The 25,740-nt window shown below is 42.9% G+C and overlaps 1 protein-coding gene across 2 annotated transcripts in view; it reads left to right on the top strand.

Annotated features, from left to right (window-relative positions):
* The window catches only part of macf1a (microtubule actin crosslinking factor 1a), a 189,210-nt gene extending 179,402 nt beyond the window's left edge, over positions 1-9,808 (top strand). Inside the window, exons 93-96 of one of the 2 annotated variants that reach the window (XM_080734854.1) lie at positions 3,436-3,653; positions 4,914-5,036; positions 5,928-6,030; positions 7,010-9,808. In XM_080734854.1, coding sequence (XP_080590980.1) covers positions 3,436-3,653; positions 4,914-5,036; positions 5,928-6,030; positions 7,010-7,257 — 692 coding nt within the window. In that variant the 3' untranslated portion in view covers positions 7,258-9,808. The remainder of the gene's footprint in view (positions 1-3,435; positions 3,654-4,913; positions 5,037-5,927; positions 6,031-7,009) is intronic. The other variant, XM_080734855.1, reaches the window with a different exon arrangement.
* The last annotated feature ends 15,932 nt before the right edge of the window (positions 9,809-25,740 follow it).

Here is a 25,740-nt window from a genome sequence, read left to right as displayed (position 1 = left end):
CCCAGTGCAACACCCTGGACTTAAGATCCTTCGCTGCGATTCCAGTAGCTCCATTTCATCTCGTATAGGTTGGACTCCTCTCTCTCTGTCGCTTTCGTGCGAGCGTTCTTTACTTCCTCACTAACTCTGTCTTCCCGGTTTGGTCCCCCAACCCCATCTTTGACATCCTGTCTCTATTGGCTCTGTCTGAGTTCTCATCCTTCCTTAATTCTTTCTATTTATACTTCTTATACGTTCACCATTTTCTCTTTCTCACTGACTCTGTCCTTCCCATTTCCCTGTTTTTCTGTCTCTTCCTCTTCTGTCTTTTCTTTCTCTCTCTCTCTGTCCTTCCTCTGGTTTGGTTTGATGGTTTGGGCTTGTTGCTGTGCCTTGCTGACTGTGACCACTGGACTAATGTTATGGATTAATGTCCCCGTACCTTCTTCCTATCCCTGTCCTATATTCCTGTCCCCGCCATTGTCCCTTATTCCCAGCTTTCTGCTCGTGCTAGCTCTGGATCTTGTTCACAGTTTTTATTTTACGCATTTTCAGAGGTCTGACACTCAGTCTGATGGCTCAGTCTGGACCTGTGTGTGTCTGTGTGTGCCTGCATAGGTAACCCCACTTTTTCATGTTTCTCACTGAAGGTGTGTTGGTCCCAGAAGTGTTTACTTGTAGCCTGTGTGTGTACGTGTGTACACCTGCCCACTGGCTTACAGTACAGTGTGCGTATGCATGTCCTCAGACAGTCTCGTCTAAAAGGGGCAGTAGTAGCAGCAGTCAACCACTATGTGTTTATCAGGGTGTGTGTGTGTGTGTGTGTGTGTGTGTGTGTGTGTGTGTGTGTGTGTGTGTGTGTGTGTGTGTGTGTGTGTGTGTGTGTGTGTGTGTGTGTGTGTGTGTGTGTGTGTGTGTGTGTGTGTGTGTCTCTCTCTCTCTCTCCATCCCACCATGAGCATGCGATTACTTCACGTTGTCTCTTGTTGTCCCTCAGTGACAGTCACCCCTGGCTATTTCGGCTGTCGAATAGGTACCTACCTCTCTCTCTCTGTCCGTCCGTCCATCCATCTATCCATCCATTTAGATTTTAAGCATTCATTTTCACTTACCAAACGCCGATGTCATCATCTTTATGTTTATATATGGGGTGTGTGTGTGTGTGTGTGTGTGTGTGTGTGTGTGTGTGTGTGTGTGTGTGTGTGTGTGTGTGTGTGTGTGTGTGTGTGTGTGTGTGTGTGTGTGTGTGTGTGTGTGTGTGTGTGTGTGTGTGTGTGTGTGTATGTGTGTGTGACTGTGTCTGTGCGTTCGTGCGCGCGTGTGTATGTAATATATATAACTGTTTGTCCTGGGGTTGATGTCAGTCTTGTCTTTGTGCCAGAGTCTACATCATGCTTCCCTCATTCACTCATACCAGTGGGGCATGGCCCACCCCGGTCTTGATGGTATAAATGATGACCAAAGAAAAGTTTGAAAATGCATGTCCAAGTTACGGAAGCCAAGGTTTGAAAATGCACTGAGCTGTGTTTTTGATGCGGTGATTATTCACATTTTGCTCTTCATTAGCATCACACTGGCAGCTGTACTGAACAGCCTAAGCTATTATGGTTTACAAGATTCCTATAGTTTTCTTTTATTTATTTGTTATTTAATTTTGAGACCAAGAAAAACTAAAAAAAGAAAACATCAGATAGTTGATTAGAATCTCTGAAGCAAGAAAGAAACAGAAAGATAGAGAATTGGACCGTCCAAGACCTGGGCGTGTCCGGCCTGGGTTTCTAATAATGCTGCTAGCTTCCAACGTGGCTCCTTTTAAAATGTTGATGGCTGGTTAGTTGGGGGACCCAATTACAGGGTGCACCTGGCTGGCGTGGGGGACATAATTGCAGGGTGCACCCATTTAATTGACTGGCCTTGCTGTTCCGTTGCTAGGGGCGATCGCTGTGAGGGGTGTGGCTAGGATCTGCTAGCTGACCACGGCCCACAGTTGCACGGCTGCTATGGCTAGCCGCTAGCTCCTGTCTGGTTCCTTTCCTTACTTTAAGCCTGAGTTATACTTATTTGCGCGCGGGTGTCATGCACTGAAAATATCAGATCTACAAGCTCAGAGTGCATCACTACATGACGGGTTGTGAGCCTGTAGATCTGCCATTTTCAGTGTGCTGCACTCGCTCAACTAAGTATATGAACTAGACTTTACTTTGATATCCATCTCCATTCTCTCTCTATCCGTCTTTTACTCCTGTACTTCATCTCTTGTTTCTCTCTCTGAATGCTTTCTCTCGCTGTCTCTATTCTACATTTCTTCTGCACTTCCCTCCTCTCTTCTGTTGCGTTTATCTCCTGTTACCTTCTCTATTTCCTCTACCTTTCTCATTTTCTTTTCCATCTAATTCAGTTTGTGGCTGGCTTCTCTGGGCTTGAGTGTTGTGTGCTGGGGCTGTTGCACCTTGTTCAGGAATGCTGCCAAGTGTCTCTGGGGGAAACCCTGAATATCTGCAGTGGTTTCCCCCCACAAATAATCAGGCATGGCCCCACATACTGTATACCCTGTAGAGCTAAAACACGATTGGCAAAAGGAAAGACTGGCATTGAGATTATTTAAATGTAGAGCATTTTTGTTTATGAGAGAAGAGAGGCAGTGCTTTTGTTCCTACTGTCCTCTTTGTTGAAAACTGTGGCCCTAACCCACCATGCTTAGGTGAATTGTTTATGTTTAGCATTTTGAAAATAATACGCAACGAGTGCAGCCGTCACTCTGTAATGTGTTATTAGAAGAAAAACTATTTGGAGACACTCACGATGATTGCTGCTGGTAAGACGCTGCACTCTCTCACCAACTTTGTAACTGCTACCGTGTGGGAGCTTGAACTTTTCGGCTAGCTCTCCCAACGCAATTGCAAAGGCCAAACATGCTGTATGCTTCACTCTTGTCTGTGTTTCTTACAAACAAGCAACGTTGCATAGCATGATAGAGCACCACACATCTGCTTGAGAGTGAAGGGGTGTCTCCAAAAATGGGTCAAGAGATTTGCGGATGACGCGCGTTTGTTGCGTATTGCACTAATGTCAAATGAAACGCAGACAGACACACACTCGACACAACACTCGCTCACCTCTCCCCTCAAAACGTGTCCAATTCATGATTCCCCGAACACCCGATCCATGCCCTTTCCTTAAGCCCCTGCACTACCTCTAAACACACGTGCACTCACAAAACGAACGTGCACTGACTCCGAGGTGGGTTAACGTCGGGGGAAGCACTGACTCTCTCACCTCACTCTGCTCGCTGCATCTGCTGACACCTAGCTGGAGGAACCGCCGTTATTTTGTGAACACACACTGACTTGTTTGCCTTCCTTTCCCTCCATCTGTCTCCATCTGTCCTCTTCCCTGTTTCTCCATCCCTCTCTCTCTCTCTCTCTCTCTCTCTCCCAATTCCTTTCATCTCTCCAGCCCGTGGTCGTACCAACCTGGAGCTGCGGGAGAAGTTCATCCTCCCAGAGGGGGCCTCCCAGGGCCTGGCGGCCTTCCGGTCCCGGGGCCGACGCTCCAAGCCGGGCTCCCGCACTGCCTCCCCCACCCGCTCCTCCTCCTCGGCCTCGCACAGCGCCGCCAGCTGTGCCTCCGTCCCCTCCGCCCCTGCAACACCCACTGCCTCCGCCTCCTCCAGGGTGAGTGCTGCTACTGCCACCGTGGCTCCTCGGTGGAGCTGAAATACTGACATTGAAATAGATTTTTTCTCTCTGTTGGGTGAAATCATTTGAAGAAAATCATATGAAGAAACAGTAAATCATATGAAGAAACAGTGAGGACAGTGGCTAAAAAAATATATTTTTGTACATTTGAGGAAATGCATTTGAATCTCTAAGGTTGCAGTTTACAGTTTCCTACCAGATTATAAACGTTTCCAAAAAATACTCACGCTGACAAAAATAACACTCTGATTCACACGCTAACTTTGTGCTGCACTAAAAACCAGGTGAACAACATGTGCGTTACACTACAGTGAGCTACAGTATATGACCAGAGAGAGCATGTGGGCCGTGGCCCAGTTCTGTCATTGTGACCGTCCCCATGGTGTGTCTGTCTTTCATTGTCACATGCAGTTCTCATGATGAGATGAGCAGTTTAAAAGAAATCTCCCAGTTCCCACAACCACAAAACCATAGTTTAGAATCAGAGCCATAATCATTAATATTATTGTTGTTGTCGTCTGACGTTAGTGATGTATTGGATTTCTTGTTTGTCTGAGTGTGTGCGCTTGTGTGTGTGCGTGTGTAAGAGAGTAAACACATGTATCTGTCTCATTGTTCAATGGTTGCCATCCTCCTGTTGTTGCATGCCATGTCAAATTCACCACGTCCTCAACACTGAGAGATTTTTATTTGTTGTTCTGTTTCTTTGTTGTTTTTCTTTCATCTTTTTTTTGTCCTTTCCCCCGATCCCTTCATCCAACCTCTGCTAACCTTGGCTTTTAAAACGTTCATCCTTGGCTGTTTGGTTCTGTCATTTAAATACACACAACAACAACAACCCTGATCTCCTCTTGCACAAAAACAAAATGCGCTACGCTGCGTTGCTACCTACCTTCCGGCTTCCCTCTCCCATGCTTCCTTACAATCTTCCATACATCTCTACCTCCTTTGTTTTCTCTCTGCGTCTTTACCTCCTTCCTTCCTTCCTTCCTTCCTTCCTTCCTTCCTTCCTTCCTTCCTTCCTTCCTTCCTTCCCTCCCTCGTTCCTTCCTTCCTTCCATCCCTCCTTCCTTCAATACTTCTTTTCTTCATCATTACCTTCCTTCCTTCCTTCCCTCCCTCCTTCCTCCCTTCCTTCAATACTTCTTTTCTTCATCATTACCCACCCACCTCCATGCCTTCCCTGCCCCCCTTCACTCCTCACTCCTCACTCCTCACTCCCCATCCTTCCTTCAGTCCTCCAATACTCACTCGCGTGACTATGCCAAGCCCTGGCTGGCACACAGTAAAACTCCAACGCCAACCAAGTGCCACTGCTGCCCAGATCACGGCCTGGGCCACACCACACCTGGGCACGAGGTAACGCACTCACCCTTACCCACTCCCAGACCCTCCAACCTAGCCCACCCCTTCACCTTTACCCTAAAAACGCTCAGCACCACCCCAGCCCGCACACCCTACTGAGCTGGCTAACGCAACTAACTCACACACTGTATAATAATAACGATTAATAATAATGATGATACAAACAGTTTATATAGCACTTTTCTAAGTACTTAGTTGCTTTACTGACTCCCAGGTGTTCAGTAGTAGCACACCGATCACAAGGCAAGACAATCATTTCCAATTCTTACTGTAAATTAGAAAGACTGCCGTATTACTGCTAAATTAGTGAACAGCCAACCACTGCCATTTGTGACAATAATGCTAGAGAATCCAAGACATCGCACAGTAGCACTCCCTCTTTAAAGAAGCGGGAGTTCTACTGTGATGCAGACATTATTGAACTTACAGCACATACACAGAGAATTTATTGGGATGGATATATAAATGTATTTGGGGAAGATGAAAATAGACAAAGATTTTACGTTCAAAATGTGAGGAATCTTTATCATTTTCACTCCCCCAACGTCCATAGATTTAGTGTGAAACAAACCTAGCTCTTGTCGTAGGAGCTAGATTGAAGTGGTACTGTGTTTGATGTGATATTTAGTAACTATATAGAAATGTATAGATATTGTATGGTGGCACGATGATTAGTGTGTGTGTGTGTGTGTGTGTGTGTGTGTGTGTGTGTGTGTGTGTGTGTGTGTGTGTGTGTGTGTGTGTGTGTGTGTGTGTGTGTGTGTGTGTGTGTGTGTGTGTGTGTGTGTGTGTGTGAGTGAGAGATATTACTTTAAATATGATTCTCATGCAACTCCCACACTGGGTTGTTGTCTGATTTGTGGAATTTTCCATGTTCTCCTCTAGGGGGCAGCGTCTGGGTCCAAATTGAAGAGACCAACCTTCCACTCCAGCAGGGGCTCGTTGACAGGAGAAAATGGAACTTCACACACCAGCACCAAACGCACTGGTGAGTTATATATACACACGAGGGCCGCGCTGCGAGCTTGTAGATCTGCTATTTTTGAAAAATCTTGAAAATTAGAATTTTGACCCGATTCTATAAGTTTCTTTTGAATCCTTCTAAGGTTTTTTGAAAAACCTATGTTTCTATGTCAGCAATCTGGCCAGCCATCGTCAAAGAAAAGGTCCTTTTCTCTTAACTGGAGCTCAGTTAGTCTGTTCTTGAGAGACTACTATGTCAGTGGTTCTCAAACCTTTTCATGTGAAGGACCCCCAAAATTATATTTATTTGGCCATGGACCCGCATCTCAAAATATTTAGTTCCAGGGACCCCCCAAATTTGAGTTACAAACGTTCGCTTTGAAAATACATATATTCAAAGATTTGCACACATTTTCACGACTTTTTCAAAAATAGCAGATCTACAAGCTCGCAGCGCGGCACTCGGTGCATCTGCTATTTTTCAATAGCTAAAGCAGTCAATAATCCTAGGCCTAAATGGGTTAAAGGAGAGGTTTAAACCTGAGTCAAAGAAATTGAGGCAACACATTTGACTCAGTTGTCCTGCATTTGAGACTCTGCCCGTCATCAAATTATTGTCTTAGGAATGCAACAAAAACAAAAAAGAAATCTCCATGAATTCAAGGCTTTGTGTGGTGTGTAACGGATAGAAAATAAGTGATGTTTTGGGTGAATTACTCTTTCAATGTGGTTAATGACCCTCTGATTTTATGTAATACAATTTTAGATATTTCTTTGTAGATTTTTGTTTTGTCTGAGCTTGTAAGTGCAGGTAATAGTTGTGAATACTGCAAAAAACACATTAACAGCTTTAGGTGTAATCACTAATTTCTGTAATTTAATGTGGTTAATCACCCTCTGATTTAGTTTATTTTTGTTTTGTCTGAGCTTGTAAGTGCAGGTAATGATTGAACGAACCCTGCAAAAATGCATGAACAGCTTATTTATTTCCTCCTTCCTTCCAGACCCAAAGCGAGCGGCCGCCACCGCCAGTGGTCCAGCGAGCCGGGCGGGCAGCAGGGCGGGCAGCCGTGCCAGCAGCCGGCGGGGCAGCGACGCCTCGGACGCCTCGGAGCTGCAGGAGTCGCGCTCAGTCTGTTCGGACACCTCGGACACCCCGCGGCGCCCTGGCGGCGGCGCCAAGCCCTCCAAGATCCCCACCATCTCCAAGAAAGCCCCCAGCCCCAAGACGCCCGGTTCTGGGAAGAAATAAAGCAACCCCAGAGCGAAACGGAGGTAGAAAGAGAGACAAGGAAAGACAGGGGGTCATGTGACATGTCATCCATTCAACTGCACATAAACCCTCCTGGCTCTGGGGTTGACATAAGACCACCCCCCCTCCCCCCCAGACAGGGTAATATGGTCAGACATGCACAGAGACAAGACAATGATGTTGAAAGGTCAATACAACGTACCAACATTTGATCCAAATGTCCCATCAATAGGGCACTCGGTGGCACGGATGCATTAAATGGTCAATGACATCAAAAAGGGGTTTGGGGATAAGGGAGGACTTTATCCTTCTTATAGTCACTACAAAATAAACACACACAACAGAGGAGTCAGTGGTGGGGGAGGAGGGGTCTGCTCTACGAGCCGAGGTTTGTGCACGTGAAACAACAGACTCAAAAACCCAAACAAGACCGACTGTCCCCTTTAAGAACAGACCCGAGTATGCCTCCCCTGTCTTCTGCGTTCTCTATCTCCTGTTGGAGCCATTGGTGAATCTTCTAAAGAGACATTCTAGAGACTCTTGCTGCGGGGACTCCATGGCTGTGGAGAATTGAGAAAATAACCAACCAACTTGACATGATGCTGCCTTACTTTAGTGTTACGACATTTCTGTCCCCGCGAGGGAAGATCCGGAGAGCAAAGAGATTTCTATGGAAACCGCTTCATGTTTCTACGACACTGACACACAAATACACACACCGTGAAAAGAAAACGATACACAACACATTTTTACACAGAGGTGGTTTAGGGTGGAGGAGAGAGGAGATGTCACCACACCACAATGACGACAAATACAATAAATAAATTGAAATAAAAAGACATTCAGGATGGAAAAAAATAAAATAAATGAATTCTGGTTTATTATTTTGGTCTGTGGCGGTCTGATATGCAACGACTGCCGTGTCAGCTCCTTGGGACCGGTTGGCTGAGTGGTTGGCGGAGGCAGGAAAAAAAACGACGACACCTCAGCATATCTGTGGGTGCGGAGAGCATGCCATGGCAAGACACCGTGTGTGGATTGCGGGAAGGCAGAGAGAACACAGAACGAACACAGAACTCTCGGAGGAAAGGGAGCTGTCTCTCTTTATTTCCGTCTGACCGCGTCCGTCCGACTGACCAACTAACCTCAAACCCAGAGGGGCTGTGGTAGCGGCGGAGGTGGCAGGGGTGCTACAGCTGAGGAGGGAACACATGCACACAGACGCGCAGGGAGAAAGTCCCCTCGACCACTGGAACGTTTGGAAGCTCTGCCCGTGTGCGTTTGGCGAAAAAACTACGGACTCTCACAACTAACGGCACATTAGAGACAGAATACATCAACTGTAACCATAACGTCTGACTTTTTTTTTATTATCATTAAACGTCAGACACTCAACTAACAGCACATTAAACTCAGTACATGTCAAGTGTAACCCCTAACGTCTGATACCGGTTAAGAGTTTGACAACCAGCGCACACTAACTATCTCTCTCTTAACTCCACCTTGAGCCCACATGCCCCCCTCGTGTGTTGCCCTCAGCAGCCCCCAGGAGCACAGCCCCACCACACACACACTTAAGGAAAGCTCTGTGTGTAACCATGTGTGTCTTTGTCAAATGTTACAACAATTATAAAGGTCATGAAATCACTGTATGCAAATGTTTCATTTACGAATGTCTCTTGTTTTTTTGTATCTTGTTTGTTCTGGTTTAATTTATAATCCACATTTACGTTTGTCCTCTAGCTTAAAAGGAGAATCTCTTATTTATTTTTCATTCGTTCCATATCACCTTGGAGAATGACCTAGTATTAAAGAATTTAACAAATCATGATCGTCTTTTGTAACACGCTCCTTTGACATTTTGTGTGTGTGTGTGTGTGTGTGTGTGTGTATGTGTGTGTGCGTGCGTGCGTGCGTGTGTGTGTGTGTTTCTACATCTTGGTAACATTACATTTATTCACTAGGAACACTGACTGATTCCAGTGGCAGCCTTGTTGCAATTTATTTTATTTTGTTTTTGCTAAATGACTACAATTCCCAAGTTCATGACCAAAGGGGGTTGCCCTTCGTGCGTAGAGAGAGAAACATATGAACTACAAATATGAATGACAGGGGGACCTGAGCGGAGCTGGCCATTGAGAGGGTAATTTTCTGCCCCTCTTGTCTTGGCCCCTCCAGTGTCTCCCCTTATAGGCTTTTTGTTCTGTACTTTTCTGTTTTATTGTTCTGTCTCCAATAGGACATACTTATGTTTGTCTCTGTGTGTTATCTCAGTGAAGAGATGAAGCTCTATGAAAACCTAATGACAGTACAGTACAGGAAGAAACATCTTAAAGGTGAATTTTATTTATTTATTGTCTTCAACGGGCGGGATATTTGTTTTGCTGGGGACAGGGGATGAGACCACCACCTTTTGATGTTGTCCTATTCTCAGTGTGATTTAAAAAGAGAATGGGGAGAGGGGGGCATTATTTGAAGTCAATTGTGTAAAAGTAAAAAAAAAAGAAAAAAACTAAAATTATACAACTTTTTTTTGTTCTGTTTTTGTATTAAAAAATATGCTTGCAGTAATCCTTGTGTCCTGTGTTTGATGTGTTTTAAGAAGGAAAGGCTTTTCTTTCCCCGAGTGCTGAACACATGTGAGTGTCTGGTTGTGTACACCATAAGATTTTTATCACTGAGGAGTTAGCAGTGTATGTGCAGTGGTGTAAAGTAACATGTACTCAGGAACTATACTTAAAGGGCCAGTTCACCTCTGGGGCAACCAGATCTTAATTAATTATTGTTTGGGACACGATCAAGACAATCCTGAGTTATTTTTTGTGATCAATCTGTGTTTTGAGATATTTTAGTATTTCAGCATGAATGATGATGCATTTTGCATCATATGATGCAGCATGATGACTCATAGGATGCAAAATGCATCATCATTCATGCTGAAATACTAAAATATCTCAAAACACAGATTGAACACAAAACATAAGGATTGTGTTGATCTTGTCCCAAACAACAATAAAATAAGATCTGTTTGTCCCAGAGGTGAACTGGCCCTTTAAGTACAATTTTGAGGCACTTTAATGGAGTATTTCCAATTCTATGTACTTTTACTTCTACTCCAAACATTACTCCAAATATTGTGCTTTTACTCCACTACAATTATTTGAAAGATTTTCTTACTAGTTACTTTGTAGATTTTGATGATTATTACAAAAGAATCCCGCACTCTGCAGCTGAGCAAGAGCAGAGTGCTGGATTTTTTGTTCATGAAATATCTTTTCATGATTGCTTCAGTGTTCACTGTCCAACGCACCTGCACCCGAATCCAGTGGATGAGCGAATACTTCCCTTACATAGATTATTATTACAAAACATAACCACTACAGATATGAGGTCACTTTACTTTCCAGTTACACATGCCTTTTATTTGTGCATGGAGATAGGATTTATGTACAAGGAAAAGACTGGCGCACATATGACTGGTTTGTGTGTGCACACTGCACATACATAACTGGAATTATTATGTGTGTGCATGTGCATAAACGAAACAACTTACATATTTTTAGTGGGTGAGTGTGTGTGCGTGCGCGTGCTTATACCAGTCCAAACAAATGACAGATTCTTGTGCATTCTTTGAGAGACGTTGGTATTGTCATTGTTGTAGTTAACTAAAAGGAACAAAATAACAAAAACTGGAATTGACAAAACATTTTAGTTATTTGAAATGGCACTTTGTGCCAAGATGTAGGCCAGGCTTCAGAGCCCAGTCAACAAACTTTGACCCAAGATGTAGGCCACGCTTCAGGGCCTGGACAAAGCTAGATCTCGAAGCTTAGCTTAGCACTGTTCTAAATGTTTCCTAACTGGTTTCGAACTTGAGACCTTCTGTTTTAAATCCCTTATGTTAACCACTTCACCACCATAGACCTCTATTATTTTATTTTTTTAAGATTTTGTTTTTGGGCTTTTTGCCTTTATTGGATAGGACAGTAGACTGACAGGAAATGGGGGAGAGACAGGGAGTGACATTCGGCAAAGGTCGCTCGGATCAGGAATCGAACCGGCGACGCCGAGAGGCATTGATGCCGAAATGGCAATGCCTATATGGTATGCGCCTGCTCCACTAGGCCACCAGGTGCCCCAGACCTCTATTATTTTGTTGTCTTGCGTGGTCTTCAGTGAAAGATTTGTTACAGATCTACAAGAGCCAGGTATACTGTATCTTGGGAAAACATCCTTCCTGGATTTGAACCAAGATTCTTCTTCTGATGAGGCTTGAATCTTAACCACTACACCACGTGGTTGATACAGAAGAAGTTCTCTTGCACACTTTTCACTGAAAGATTAAGGTAAAACTTGGAAAAAATGACCTTATTGGGTTTGAACCAACCAAACCACTGTTTCACCATGTCTCATGCCAAGTCTACCATATTGCACACTCTTCATTAATTGACAGTTGACACAACTCTGATGATAGTGCTGTCAAACAATTATATGAAGCTCTCTAATTTAGTTTGCATTGTTGTTTGTTGTTAGTCAAAGGAGAGGAAAAGCCATGTCATATAGCAACCAGTAGATAGCTCAATGTCTTGAGATACTTCCTACATGATTCAGAGGTTGGGGGTTAAAATCTCACCTTTTCTGGAAACTACTCATTACTGTGAAGCTTTCCTTTGCAGATTGACTTCCAGAAAAACAATTTGAAAGTAGCACAGAAAGGAAAGGAAATTGTCCCGGTAAGTTGGGACAATGGATAAATCACATGATATCCATAGAATGCTATGTAGGAGTGTGCTGGTAGATCACCTACTAAAGAACCACTTTATTTAGGGAATGGTTCTTCATGTTCCGCAAGCAGGGTTGCCAATCCTGCTGAATCCGGCGGGCAGTGGGCTGTATATAGTGGCCATGGTGGCTCACAGTGTAAAGATGTCAGCAACGTATTCCCAATGTCCTAGGTTCAAATCCTGCATTGTGAAGACTGATGTCCAAGTTAGTCTTCAAAAGAACCCAGGATCTTTGGACCAGAGAGAAACAGTGTCTCTTGATGTTACATCACAAGTTTATTTACAGAGTCAGTTTTAGAAGGATTATATTTCAACCTTCTAAACACGCTTCAGAGAGAATGTCCTTGGGAGGAGTTGAACCCATAACCTCTTGCTCACATACACAGTGTCTTAACTCAGGGAGTCACCATGCTCTCTGTTTGGACTCACAACCTCTGGCTCAGACGCCGTGTGCCTTATCGCAGAGAACCACCAAAGTCTCAGAGTTTACCCTGGGTTTTCCATCTCTTCCAAGTGTTCTTCTGGATATTATGTAAGCAATTTACCCCGAGTGAGAGGACATTATGCTCTGATAATGTCCTGTGTGAGGGGGTGATCGGACGAGGCGAAGCCGAGTCCGATAACACCCTCACACAGGACATTATCAGAGCATAATGTCCAACCCCGAGTGGTAAATAGCTTTTCTACCACTTTTTCCCTTATACATGAAAGAAAACACATAGTTGTAACTTGCAAGGATCTTAAGTTACAATCATTATTGCCTATAAAACTTCCGCGAGACAGCAGATAGTTCCACCAACAACATCTTCTACTCACCAACAGATGGCGCCAACTCCATACTAATCCATGCGTCTAGCTTACAGCTAAGCTAACGTCAGTTAGAAGTACCGTTCCGGCCGTAAATAGAGGCTGTTCGCTTCCAGAAAGGCATAGGTTCAGAGAAAAGGGGCTTTAAAGTTGGCGGATTGCATTGGATCCAAATAAATCGGCGACTATAGCATGCACGTTAGTAAACATAGGACCGTTGCCACGGTCATTTGTTGGTTGGGGGAAAGGTGTTCCGACTACCTCCTGAAGTCCCCGGATGTACACTGAGGCGCATTGATCTCGGACAAGTCCTCACACAACTTTGCGGCAGTTGTTCTGTCATAACCTCCGGAATTTAGCCAATCAGAATCCAGTATTTGAACACGTGACTCGAAAAAGTGGTAGAATCTTCAAAATATGCTGCTGAGGGAAGAGCAGGATGACCTTGGCTGGATTTGAACCCAGGAATTCTGGCCCACATTTGGCATTTTAACTCAAGGACAGGGGGCCACCATGAAACTCTCTGAAGTTTCTCTTCTGTTGTAATTTGTTCTTCAGATTTTACCCAAAATTAACACAAATCAGTAGCCTACACAGTATCTCTACAGTCATATGATCAAGACGGATCTGTCCCATATTAAATATTCCATCCTGATTGGCTAAGTTTTGCCTCCAAACTTTGCAGGATTGATCCGTTTCGAACAAAATGCCTCAAATCATGAACACAGCGTGCAATAGTAGTGAAATTGTGCACGCACATTCGCAAAAGGCCAAGGAAGAAATGACACTACAACAAAATGTTCAAAATCAGCCTCATGGTGGCGCCATGAAAGGTCTAAGATGGTGAAGATCACATGCCACCCTTTTTACATTGGCCTATTATAGCACCACCAGGACGCCTGGCCTGGTGGAGACCTGTGCTCGGAAGAGCACTGCTTCTAGTTTATTTTGTGTCCGCTGGTTACTTGCAAGGCAGAAAAATGTGTGTTTTTGCGGCGAGGTTGTATCGACGTCGTACGGACGTCTTATGCACTGCCTGGTGTGGTGAGAGCCTGACCAAGCAGCGAAAAATGTGTGTTTTTGGGACGAGGTCGCAGAGACGTCGTACGGACATCCTGGTAGGACGACCGTCCCCGCTGGTTGTGTGCGCTGGTTTCCTTTCCAAAAAACTATGTTATGCCCTAATGGATATTAAAAATATCCCCAACAGTACCTATTATTCATATATTATTCAAAGACTTATAACACAGCGTATATTCCACCGTTTTCCTCCTTTGTGGAAAACATAGGTGGAAAGCCTCTGCTCTGTGCCATTTCCACAGGAGGAGACAATTTGGTGGATTTTTTCAACTTGGTCAAGTTTTTTTTTTTTTTTTTAAATAAATCTTTATTCAAAAGTCATGACATAGGCCTACTAGACAATACAAAACAGACAGTGAAAGACAGAAATATTTTTCACTGGTCTTGAACCATCAACATTTGGTTTTCAAGGCACAGTTCTTTCTTCTGTGCTATTATGCCATTCATTTCCTTTTACACCTTTATTAACATTTTCTGTCTTTCACTGTCCACCTAAAAGAGGAAAAAAACTTTTAAATTATGAAAAGAAAGCTCAGGCTTCTGAATCCTATGAGATTAATAACTTTGTTGTCCCTTGTAGAGTTACTATGACTATAGCACAGAGGAAAGAACTTAGCCTTGAGAACCAAAGGTTGGTGATTCAAGATCATCGAAAGCATTTTCTGTCTTTCACTGTCTGTTTTGTATTGTCTTGTATGCCATGACTTTTGAATAAAGATTTAATTAAAATAACATTAAAAATACTTGACCAAGTTGAAAAAATCCACCAAATTTTCCTCCTCCCTGGGAAATGGCACAGTGCAGAGGCTTTTCACCTATGCTTTCCAAAAAGCGGTGGAAAGCATAGGTGGAAAGCCTCTGCACTGCCAATCCACAGGAAGAGGAAGATTTGGTGGATTTATTCAACTTGGTCAAGTTTTTATTTATTTATATTTTTATATATTTTGAATAAATCTTTATTCAAAAGTCATGACATAAAAGACAATGCAAAACAGACAGTGAGAGACAGGAAATATTTTTCACTGGTCTTGAACCACCAACCTTTGGTTCTCTGGGCAAAGTTCTATCCTCTGTGCTATAGAGCCATGTTAATTTACAGGGGCAAAAATGCATTTCGTTTGACACCTTTATGAACATTTTCTGTCTTTCTCTGTCCACCTAAAAGGGGAAACAACGTTTAAATTATGAAAAAAAAGCTCGGGCTTCTGAATCCTATGAGATTAATAACTTTGTTGTGCCTCATAGAGTTACTATGACTCTGTAGCGCAGAGGAAAGAACTTTGCCTAGAGAATTAAAGGTTGATGGTTCAAGACCAATGAACTGGACCAGTAGGGATTTATTATTTAGCCCTGCCCCCTCTTAAGCCCTGCCCTATCTTCCTATTGGCTGAGCTTTTAACAGCTATAACTCGAGTTTGCAGCATGGTACTGTCTTGAAACTCGCTGTGTGCACTTACAAAGCCAGTAGGAATGAGCTGTAATTTCTGAAGCCCTTCCTCTCTTCCAATAGAGGCCTTTCTGGGCCCGCCCCTTTCCCCCCTCCCCCTGAGCGGCAGCCATGATGGAGTCACTGCTGCAGCAGTGTGTGTCTATGTCTATGTCTATGGAGATGGGACTTTTAATGAAATTAGTCATTACCAGTCCCATCTCCATGATATTTAGATCTAATTCCTTCGCCAGTTCCATCCGCATGATTTGTAGATCTAATTCTATGAGTCCCATCCCCATGATTTGTAGGTCTAATACCATCGCCAGTCCCATCATTATGATTCGTAGATCTAATTCTAACTGTTCCATCTCAATTATGTTTAGGTCTAATTCCATCGCCAGTTCCATCCAAATGATTTGTAAATCTAATTCTATGAGTCCCATCTCCATGATGTGTAGGTCTAATTCCATCGCCAGTCCCATCCTTATGATTTGTAGATCTAATTCCATCACCAGTCCCATCCCTATCATTTGTATGTCTATAATTCCATCGCCAGTTCCATCCACATGATTTGTAGATCTAATTCTATACAGTTCCATCCTCATGATTTGTAGATCTAAATCCATCGCCAGTCCCATCCTTATGATTTGTAGATCTAATTCTATCAGTCCCATCTCAATTGTTGATCTAATTCGATACAGTCCCATCTCCATATTCTTTAGATCTAATTCCCATGATTTGTAGATCTAATTCCATCACCAGTTCCATCCCCATAATGTGTAGGTACAATTCCATCGCCAGTTTCGCCAGTTTCATCCGCATGATTTGTAGATCTAATTATATCAGATCCTTCCCAATGATTTGTAGATCTAATTCCACCGCCAGCTCTATCCTTATGATTTGTAGATCTAATTCTATTAGTCCCATCTCAATTTTGTGTAGGTCTAACTCCATAGCAAGTTCCATCCGCATGATTTGTAGATCTAATTCCATACAGTCACATCCCCATGATTTGTAGATCTAATTCCATCACCAGTTCCATCCCCATAATGTGTAGGTCTAATTCCATCACCAGTTCCATCTGCATGATTTGTAGATCTAATTCTATGAATCCCATCCCCATGATTTGTTGGTCTAATTCCATCGCCAGTCCCATCCTTATGATTTGTAGATCTAATTCCATCACCAGTCCCATCCCTATCATTTGTATGTCTAATTATATTGCTAGTTCCATCCACATGATTTGTAGATCTAATTCATGTGCCGAATCTGAAGCCGGTGGGACGAACGTTTCTCAAGATAAGTGGATTACATACATACATACTCACAGAGATTTGTCACATTTATTGTAAGCAGATGAATTATGTGGATGGGACTGTATCGAATTAGACCTACAAATCATGGGGATGGAACTGGCGATGGAATTAGATCTAAACATAATTGAGATGTGACTGATAGAATTAGATCTACAAATCATGCAGATGAAACTGGCGATAGAATTGGACCTACACATCATGGGGATGGGACTGGTGATGGAATTAGATCTACAAATCATGACGATGGAACTATATAGAATTAGATCTACAAATCATGCGGATAGAACTGGCGATGGAATTAGACCTAAACATAATTGAGATGGGACTGATAGAATTAGATCTACAAATCTTAAGGATGAGACTGGCGTTGGTATTAGACCTACAAATCATGGGGATGGGACTCATAGAATTAGATCTACAAATCATACAGATGGAACTGGCGAAACTGCTGATGGAATTGGACCTACACATTATGGGAATGGGACTGGTGATGGAATTAGATCTACAAATCATGGGGATGTGACTATCGAATTAGATCTAAAGAACATGGAGTTGGGAATGTATCAAATTAGACCTACACATCATGGGGATGGAACTGGCGATGGAATTAGACCTAAACATAATTGAGATGGGACTGATAGAATTAGATCAACAAATCATAAGGATGGGACTGGCGATGGAATTAGATCTACAAATCATGAGGATGGAACTATATAGAATTAGATCAACAAATCCTGTGGATGGAACTGGCGATGGAATTATACCTACACATAATTGAGATGGGACTGATGGAATTAGATCTACAAATCATAAGGATAGAACTGGTGGTGAAATTAGATCTAAAAATCATTGGGATGGATCTGATAAAATTAGATCAACAAATCATGCGGATAGAACTGGCGATGGAATTAGACCTAAACATAATTGAGATGGAACAGATAGAATTAGATCTACAAATCATAAGGATGGGACTGGCGATGGAATTAGACCTACAAATCATGGAGATGGGACTCATAGAATTAGATTTACAAATCATTTGGATGGAACTGGCGATGGAATTAGACCTAAACATAATTGAGATGGAACAGATAGAATTAGATCTACGAATCATAATGATGGGACTGGCGATGGTATTAGACCTACAAATCATGGGGATGGGACTCATAGAATTAGATCTACAAATCATGCGGATGGAACTGGCGAAGGAATTAGATCTAAATATCATGGAGATGGGACTGGTAATGACTAATTTCATTAAAAGTCCCATCTCCATACACATAGACATAGACACACACTGCTGCAGCAGTGACTCCATCATGGCTGCCGCTCAGGGGGAGGGGGGAAAGGGGCGGGCCCAGATAGGCCTCTATTGGCTGAGCTTTAAACAGTCATAACTCCACTTCCCAACACGGTACTGGTCTCAAATTCTGTGTGTTCCAACAGTCCCAACGGCTAACCGCTAATGCTAACCACTACTTCCGCTAATACTAAGCTAAAAATGGTAATGCTAATGTTAAAAATGCTAATGCTAACAAATGTGCATGCTAACAAATGCTAATGTTAACACATGCTAATGCTAATGCTTAAAATGTTAATGCTAACACATGCTTATGCTATGCTAATGTTAGAAATGCTAATGCTAAAATCCTAATGCCAATTTTAGAAATGCCAATGCTAAAAATGCTAATGTTAATGCTAAAATGCTAATGCTAGCTAATGCTAAAAATGCTAATGCTAATGCAAAAATCGCTAATGATAATGCTAAAAATGCTAAAGCTAATGCTAATAAAAATGCTAATGCTAAAATGCTAATGTTAAAGCTAATGCAAAAAATGGCAATGTTAAAAATTCTAATGCTAATGCTGATGTTAATGTTAATCCTAAAAATGCTAATGCTAACTAACACCAACCGCTACACAATATTTCACACACTTAGCCAGCTGCAGGCACACTTAAAGTTTTCTAGAAATGTTCTTTTCTAGTTGTTTGTTGTTCCTCTAATGAGAAAGAAGTCTGATTTGTGTAAGCATGCAGTAGGTAGCTCACTGAGTTAGGTCAGTGAGTTTGGAAATTCAGGGTGATGAGTTCAAACCACACACATGTCTTTACTTTGAAGACTAATTTCTGTAAAAAAAAAAAAAGTCTAGAACACACCACTGCCTACTTGTAATATTTTATAATTATGTGAACCTGACACTGAAATCCCCTTTTAAAGGGATATTTCATCTGGGGGAAAAAAAAGTCTAATCAGACTTTTGGGAGCAACCAGTTTTTGATTTGATTAATTTAGTATTGTACACAATACATAATAAGGCCGTTGCTCGGCTTGTCTGCTGAGTGGAAGGCTGGGTTCGCTTCCCGTTTCACTCAGTCCGCTGAACTTTACAGTATTTAGATATTGATATTCATTTCATCAGATAATTTTTGATTGGTGCATGCATCGCTCCTTGTAGCATGCTATGTTTGTCTGTTTGTAGCATACACCTACCAATCATCTCTTGGTAATGTTGAAGTGTTCTTTAGTAGCCTTTGTTAGCTTTGAGTTGGTAAAGTTAAATACTCCAGCATTGAAGCACTGCATGACCAGGATATGAACATGGAACCTCTGAACTGAGACACTGATCATTAGACCACCACTCCATCTCTCCCTGGAGATACCGAATCGTACTTTTGAGTAATTATTTTGTATTTTAACCTTGAAAAGGTCCAAGTAATACGGCAAAGATAGGAGGACTGGGATTTGAACATTGAAGCTCTGAACTGTGAGACCAATCATCATTCTCCTACACTATATGCCACTCCAGATTTCTTCAGGTGCTTTTACATTCTTCTTTTGTATTTTAACCTTGAAAATGTCAAAGTAGGCCTACAAATGAAATGTATGAGGACTAAGATTTGAACATGATTGAATCTGATCTTTAGACTACTGGACCATCTCTCACTACAGAACTTTTCAGGTGCTTTCAAGTAATTATTTTGTATTTTAATGTAAGATAGGCCCGGTCTTACTGTTACGTTCAAAACAGCTGTATTATAATAATTCAATACTAATTACCAATTACCATTAAAGGAATATATATATATAATACTGTTGTATAATTAGTCTTATATAAACCCAAATGGAAAAAGGCAATCTTTGTTGCCGGACAACGCCAGTTGGATTTGCACCAACAAACCATTAAAGGTTTAATAGTCCTAGACAGACACAGGTTCGTATTATACCAGGTTCAAGAGAGCAATGATGGGCACAAACACCCAGGAGAGACTGAGACCAGACGTTGTTCAGGGGGTTACAAAAGCACAGTTATTTATTTGGCCTATACATGGGGTCTCTAAAATGCCCGTAAAATACAAATACAAAAGAAACACTAAAATCTAAGGCGCCTAAATAAACAAAATACACAAACTTTAATAATGGTTAAAAGGATCTAAAAAGGTTCTGAGGTCCGTTAGTACAGTGCGCTCGTCAGCACTGTACTCATATTCGTCTGGGGGGAATGAGCACCAGGGAGCCACACACTCAGCAAAGATAGGATTCCTACGTCGGTCTGTAACACACAGAAACAAAGGGGGCCGCCAGCTTATTCGTTCAAGGGTACAGCACAGATCACTTTAAGGGTACGGTGTTTAACTTCATGTGTCGCCAAGGAAAGTTACTTACACACCCGGGACACAGATGTGTCCCAGTGAGTGTTGCAAACGTGCGACACAACAGAACCGTCCCTCTCCGTCCCTCACACCGACAGGTCAAGCGATCGTCTCTCCGGTCTACCACAGCTCACAGCGGACCCGCGGTCGTCTCTCCGTCCCTCACACCGACAGGTCAACGATCGTCTCTCCGTTTCTCACAGCAGCCAGGCAGCCTCTCCCACAGGCAGCCAGTCTCTCCGTCTGCTGTAACTTATAAAGTTCACACAATGTCTCTCACTTGGCATAGCTTAGCTACCAGCCTCAGTCCATATGTCTCCAGCTCTCTCACTCAAGCACACCTGTGCTCTTCACCTGTTCAACCTGAAATGAGTCAGGCACTCTTTTATAGGGCTAGGCTCCGCCCAGCTGCCACACCATTGGCCAGCCGCGACGCCCACTTATTCAGTCACTTAAAGTCCCACTGTTCATTCAAAGAGAGGAGAATGGGGTTAAGGGAAGTTATTTCAACATAATGCCATAACGAAAATACAATGTGTTTAAATAAAAGGAACAAAAGGAAAACATCATTGCATTTAAAGGACTAATACAAAAAATGAAAAATAACACACCTTCCTTTCATCTCCCTCACATTAACACCGATGGCTCATTTAAATTTTACTCTACTTTAAATGGCAATTGTCATTGACAATGCATTGAGCGCTTAAAGCTAAATATATAAAAGAAAACTACACATTATTTTAGTAAAAATCTCATTAAAAAAATCATTTCCAAGTAAAAGTATGAAGGGAAAGTGGGTAGAAGCTTTCAGATTTAAGATGTAAAAGTTAAATTACTTTATTACTTCCGGACATCACCATGGCAGGACGTGTTTTTCGCTCACGCTCCGGAACCAAAACACCAAAGGCTTGGTTCATCCCACATTTTCTCCTATTTCTACTATGGATCACGGATTTATGCTATAAATCACCACAGATCCTAACACCAATGGAATACGAGAATCTTTTATGGGAAATGGACAAAACGGACGAAAAACACAGTGAGTTATATCTTCTTGCCAAAACGGTAGCTAAGCACCCGAGCTTTGGATCTCATGTTATTCAATCTTTGCTGGCTGCTAACCGGAACAAAAGGGACAAACCCCTGAATGGTTGTATGAGTCGATCTTTGATCTTCTTATTATTACTGCAATCAGGAGATATAGAATCGAATCCAGGGCCTGTAGCTACCAGACAGATGACCCGAAGACTAGCTGCTCTCGCTACTGCAGCTGGATTGACGACGGCAGATCCTTCTTTGTCTGTGATCAGCGAAGCTAACGATGCTAACTTAGCTAGCTCCTCACTGATGAATCCTGAGGGACTAACAACGGGCTACTCCAGATGTCCTGACCAGCCGACCTCCGACGATCACACAGCAGTCGCCTCCGCGGACTCACGGATCGTCGAAGGACCCCCTGGCTCACGGACCCCCGGTGAACCCTCGGCGATCGCCCCCGCATGACTAGCTCAGCACGAGACCAGCATCATCAACGCAAGTCACGCAACACCGGACCCCGGCGGCCCCACCGACCCACCCGACCTGCAGACGCACCCGGCGGACCCCTTCATGGACCCGGCGGACCCCCTCATGGACCCAGCACCCCAGAACAGAGTCTACATTAACTCTGCTCCACGCTGGCTAACGGAGAAGGCCAGAGCGCTGTTTTCAACCTGGGTTAAATCGGTGACCACGGGCCCCCACCACCCCATCCCCCAACTTTTCATGGAGACCCCTTTGTCCCTTTGTCCCCCTCTGAAGCCCCCAGAGACTGCAACCAACCCCCCCTCCCCCACCGACGCCGATGCGAACACTTCCATAGACCTCGCCATGGACTTTGCCAGCCGCTTTGTGAAAAGAGGTATTCATATTATGCACTTAAACATTAACAGTTTGTTTGCTAAATTTGAACAAATCAAGCATATGGTTCACGAAGGTAAGGTCCATTTTCTAACCTTCTCAGAGACCAAACTTGATGACTCTATCACTGACTCTCAGATCGAAATTGACAACTACTCGGTCATCCGAAATGATAGAAACAGATTTGGTGGTGGTGTATGCATGTATGTTCATAACTGTATTAAGTATATCCCCCGCCCTGACCTACAACACAGCTCTTTAGAAACTGTATGGGTGGAAGTGATTCTTAAGAAAGCTAAAAACATACTAATCGGTGCCATCTATAGACCGCCAGACCAAAATGATTTCTGTGAGTTACTGGAGGAGAGCCTTGCACCGGTGGACAATGTTGAAAAATACATTATTGGCGATTGGAACATAGACATGCTTCGTAAAGAAGCTCCTCTATTCAAAAAGTTCAATAAGCTATGTAATCAACAGGGTTTCACTCAGCTCATCACCAAGCCAACTAGGGTTACAGATAACTCTCAAACCACCATAGATCTCATTGTAACCACAGACAAATCTAAAGTCTCCGCGAGGGGGACTATTGAATGTGGTGGTCTAAGCGACCATGATATCATTTACTGCACCCGCAAAATACATAAGTCCAAAGCTGACGGCCACAAAACAGTTGAAGCTAGAAACCTCAAAACCTACTCTAGCGAAGCCTTTAACCACAAACTGGAGAAATCTGACTGGTCCCCAGTACTAGCTAGCACTCAGGTCGATGAAGCCTGGCTAGGCTTTAAATCCATTTTCAACACTACCCTAGACGAAGTGGCTCCTTTGCGTAGGGTCAGGGTTAAAGCCCGCTCACAGCCATGGTGGAATTCGGAAATCTGTGAATCAATGAAACTCAGAGACAAAAAATACTCTGAGAAACGCAAATATAATCACAAACTCAAAAAAGGCCCCAATAAACACCTTAAAGCCAAATTAGAAATAGTCAGTTTAGAGGCTAATAAACTGAGAAATCGGACAACCTCCTTAATCCTTTCTGCCAAAAAAAACTACTTGGATGAGAAAGTTGAGGAAAACATCCACAAACCACGAGACCTATGGAAGCTATTTAAAACCCAGCTAGGCTGTGGTGCTAAACTCAGATCCATAGCCAGCAACATATCCATCCAAACTCCCATAACCCTCCTCACTGATAGTCTTGATGTAGCCAAAAATCTCAACATCTACTTCACCTCCATGGCCAAAAATCTGGTCAATAAACTGCCCGCTCCATCTGGGCTGTTTGGTGTTAGGCACATCTTGAAATTCTACAGGAACCTTGGGGTATGCAAAGACAACTTTAAACTTGCCACGGTGTCAACTGATGAAGTGTTTAAAAAACTGCGCACCCTACCTCAATTCAAGGCCGCTGGCCATGATAAAATTGCCCCCAAATTTCTCATAGACTCAGCTGCCACCATTGCCCCAATCATTACCCATATTATTAATCTATCTATCAAGCAGGGTTATGTCCCCCAGGACTTCAAATTAGCCAAGGTAACCCCCCTGCACAAAAAAGGCAGTAAACTTGACCCTGGCAACTACAGGCCAATCTCAATCCTTAGTTCCATCTCTAAGGTAATGGAAAAAATTGTCTATGAACAGGTGGCTAAATATCTTGAAGAGAATAAACTGATCTACGAGTTCCAGTCTGGCTTCAGAGAGTCCCATTCCACAGATACATGCCTCATCTATTTGAATGATTACATCAAACGTGAAATTCTCGATGGCAAATATTGCGGCATGGTCATGCTGGACCTCCAGAAGGCATTTGACACCGTCGATCATTCTATTCTGATTGAAAAACTCAAAGCTATTGGTCTTGATAGCACAGCAGTGAGATGGATGCACTCTTACTTGGTGGGGAGGGAACAGATGGTGGAAGTCAACGGAACCCTGTCCCCCCCCCTCCCAGTAAACTGTGGAGTACCTCAAGGGAGTATACTAGGACCACTGTTGTTCTTAATATACGTAAACGACATGTCATCTGCTTGTGACTGCAATCTGTTTCTGTTCGCGGATGACTCGGCTCTCCTAGTCTCAGGCAGAGACATTTTGCAGGTTGAAAAGGCCCTTAACTGTGAACTTAACAAGATCTGCACCTGGCTCAATGACAACAGACTCTCAATTCACCTAGGCAAAACTGAATGTATCCTCTTTGGATCTAGTCAGAAACTTAGCCTAGTTGAGAACTTCACAATTAAAGTAGGTGACACAGTGATTGAAAGAAAAAACCACATCTGCTACCTGGGTTGCATCCTGGAGGCTAACCTATCCAGTGAAAAAATGACCACCAAGGTAATCAATAAAGTCAATCAACGAATTCGCTTCTTGCAAAGAGTTGCCCCACTGATCAATATTAAATCCCGAAAGACACTAGGAGGTGCTCTTATTGGGCCCCTCATTGATTACGGAGTCCTTGTCTGGTATCGCGACGCCCCAGCTGCCTTAAAGCTAAAGCTCCAAACAGCCCAAAACAAACTAATTAGGGTTGTGCTTGGTCTCCCTCCTCTGACCCACCTTACCGAGCACCACCACGAAAGCGTGGGGTGGCTCAAAGTAGCTGACAGAGTACAGCATCTTGCAATGGGCCTGGTGTACAAGATACACTACACCTCCAAGATTCCCATGTACCTGACAAACTACTTCTTAAAGGTCAAGGATGTTCACGATCATAACACCAGAGGCAGCTCCACTAATCATCATCAGCGTAGATTTAACACTAAACAAGGCGCTAACTCGTTCTCCTGCTATACCATCAACATGTGGAACGCCCTTCCACAAGCCCTAAAGGAGAGCAAATCCCTAGCCTCCTTCAAAATTGGTATGAAAAGTCACCTCCAGACAGCAGCTACCCGTGACTTGTAAATAGACTAAGCCCCCATGCTCCCCCCCCCCCTTTTTCTTTGTATTCTGCCTTTTGTATTTGATGTTATGCTTTTGAAACTGATATTATCCCAGATAAAGTACTATGTTCTATCCGTCTGTCTTTCAATGTTATATGAGATACTTAAAGTGTGGTTCCTGTGGAAATAAGCCTCGGCTTTCTAGGATCTCCTTTTAGTTGACCTTGTACCAGTGATTTGTACTGTCATGAAACTGTACTTTTTTCTATTGCAAACTTCTAATAAATTCTTCAATCAATCAATCAAAAAATATCTTAAAAACTACAAAACATTTCAAAGTAAAACGCATGTGTCCACAGTAAGGTGAATTAGAGAAATTGCAATTTGGGAAATTGCGAGTGTGGTTGCCTAAAAAGTAGTACTCTTACATCACAGACTCTTACATCACTATATATGGTGTTTCCCATTCAAAGTCAATGGGGAAGGTCAGCTACCTAAAAGTTACCTTACTATATATGGTGTTTCCCATTCAAAGTCAATGGGAAATGTCAGATACCTAAAAGTTACTCACTATATATGGAGTTTCCCATTCAAGTCAATGAGACTAAGAGTTGTAAAAACTGCAAAATTCC

Source organism: Nannobrachium achirus (genome assembly GCF_963921795.1).
Source record: "Nannobrachium achirus genome assembly, chromosome: 10".
Lineage (NCBI taxonomy): Eukaryota > Metazoa > Chordata > Actinopteri > Myctophiformes > Myctophidae > Nannobrachium > Nannobrachium achirus.
The sequence above is the reverse complement of the archived record's forward strand: the minus strand, read 5'-3'. Positions and strand labels throughout refer to the sequence as shown.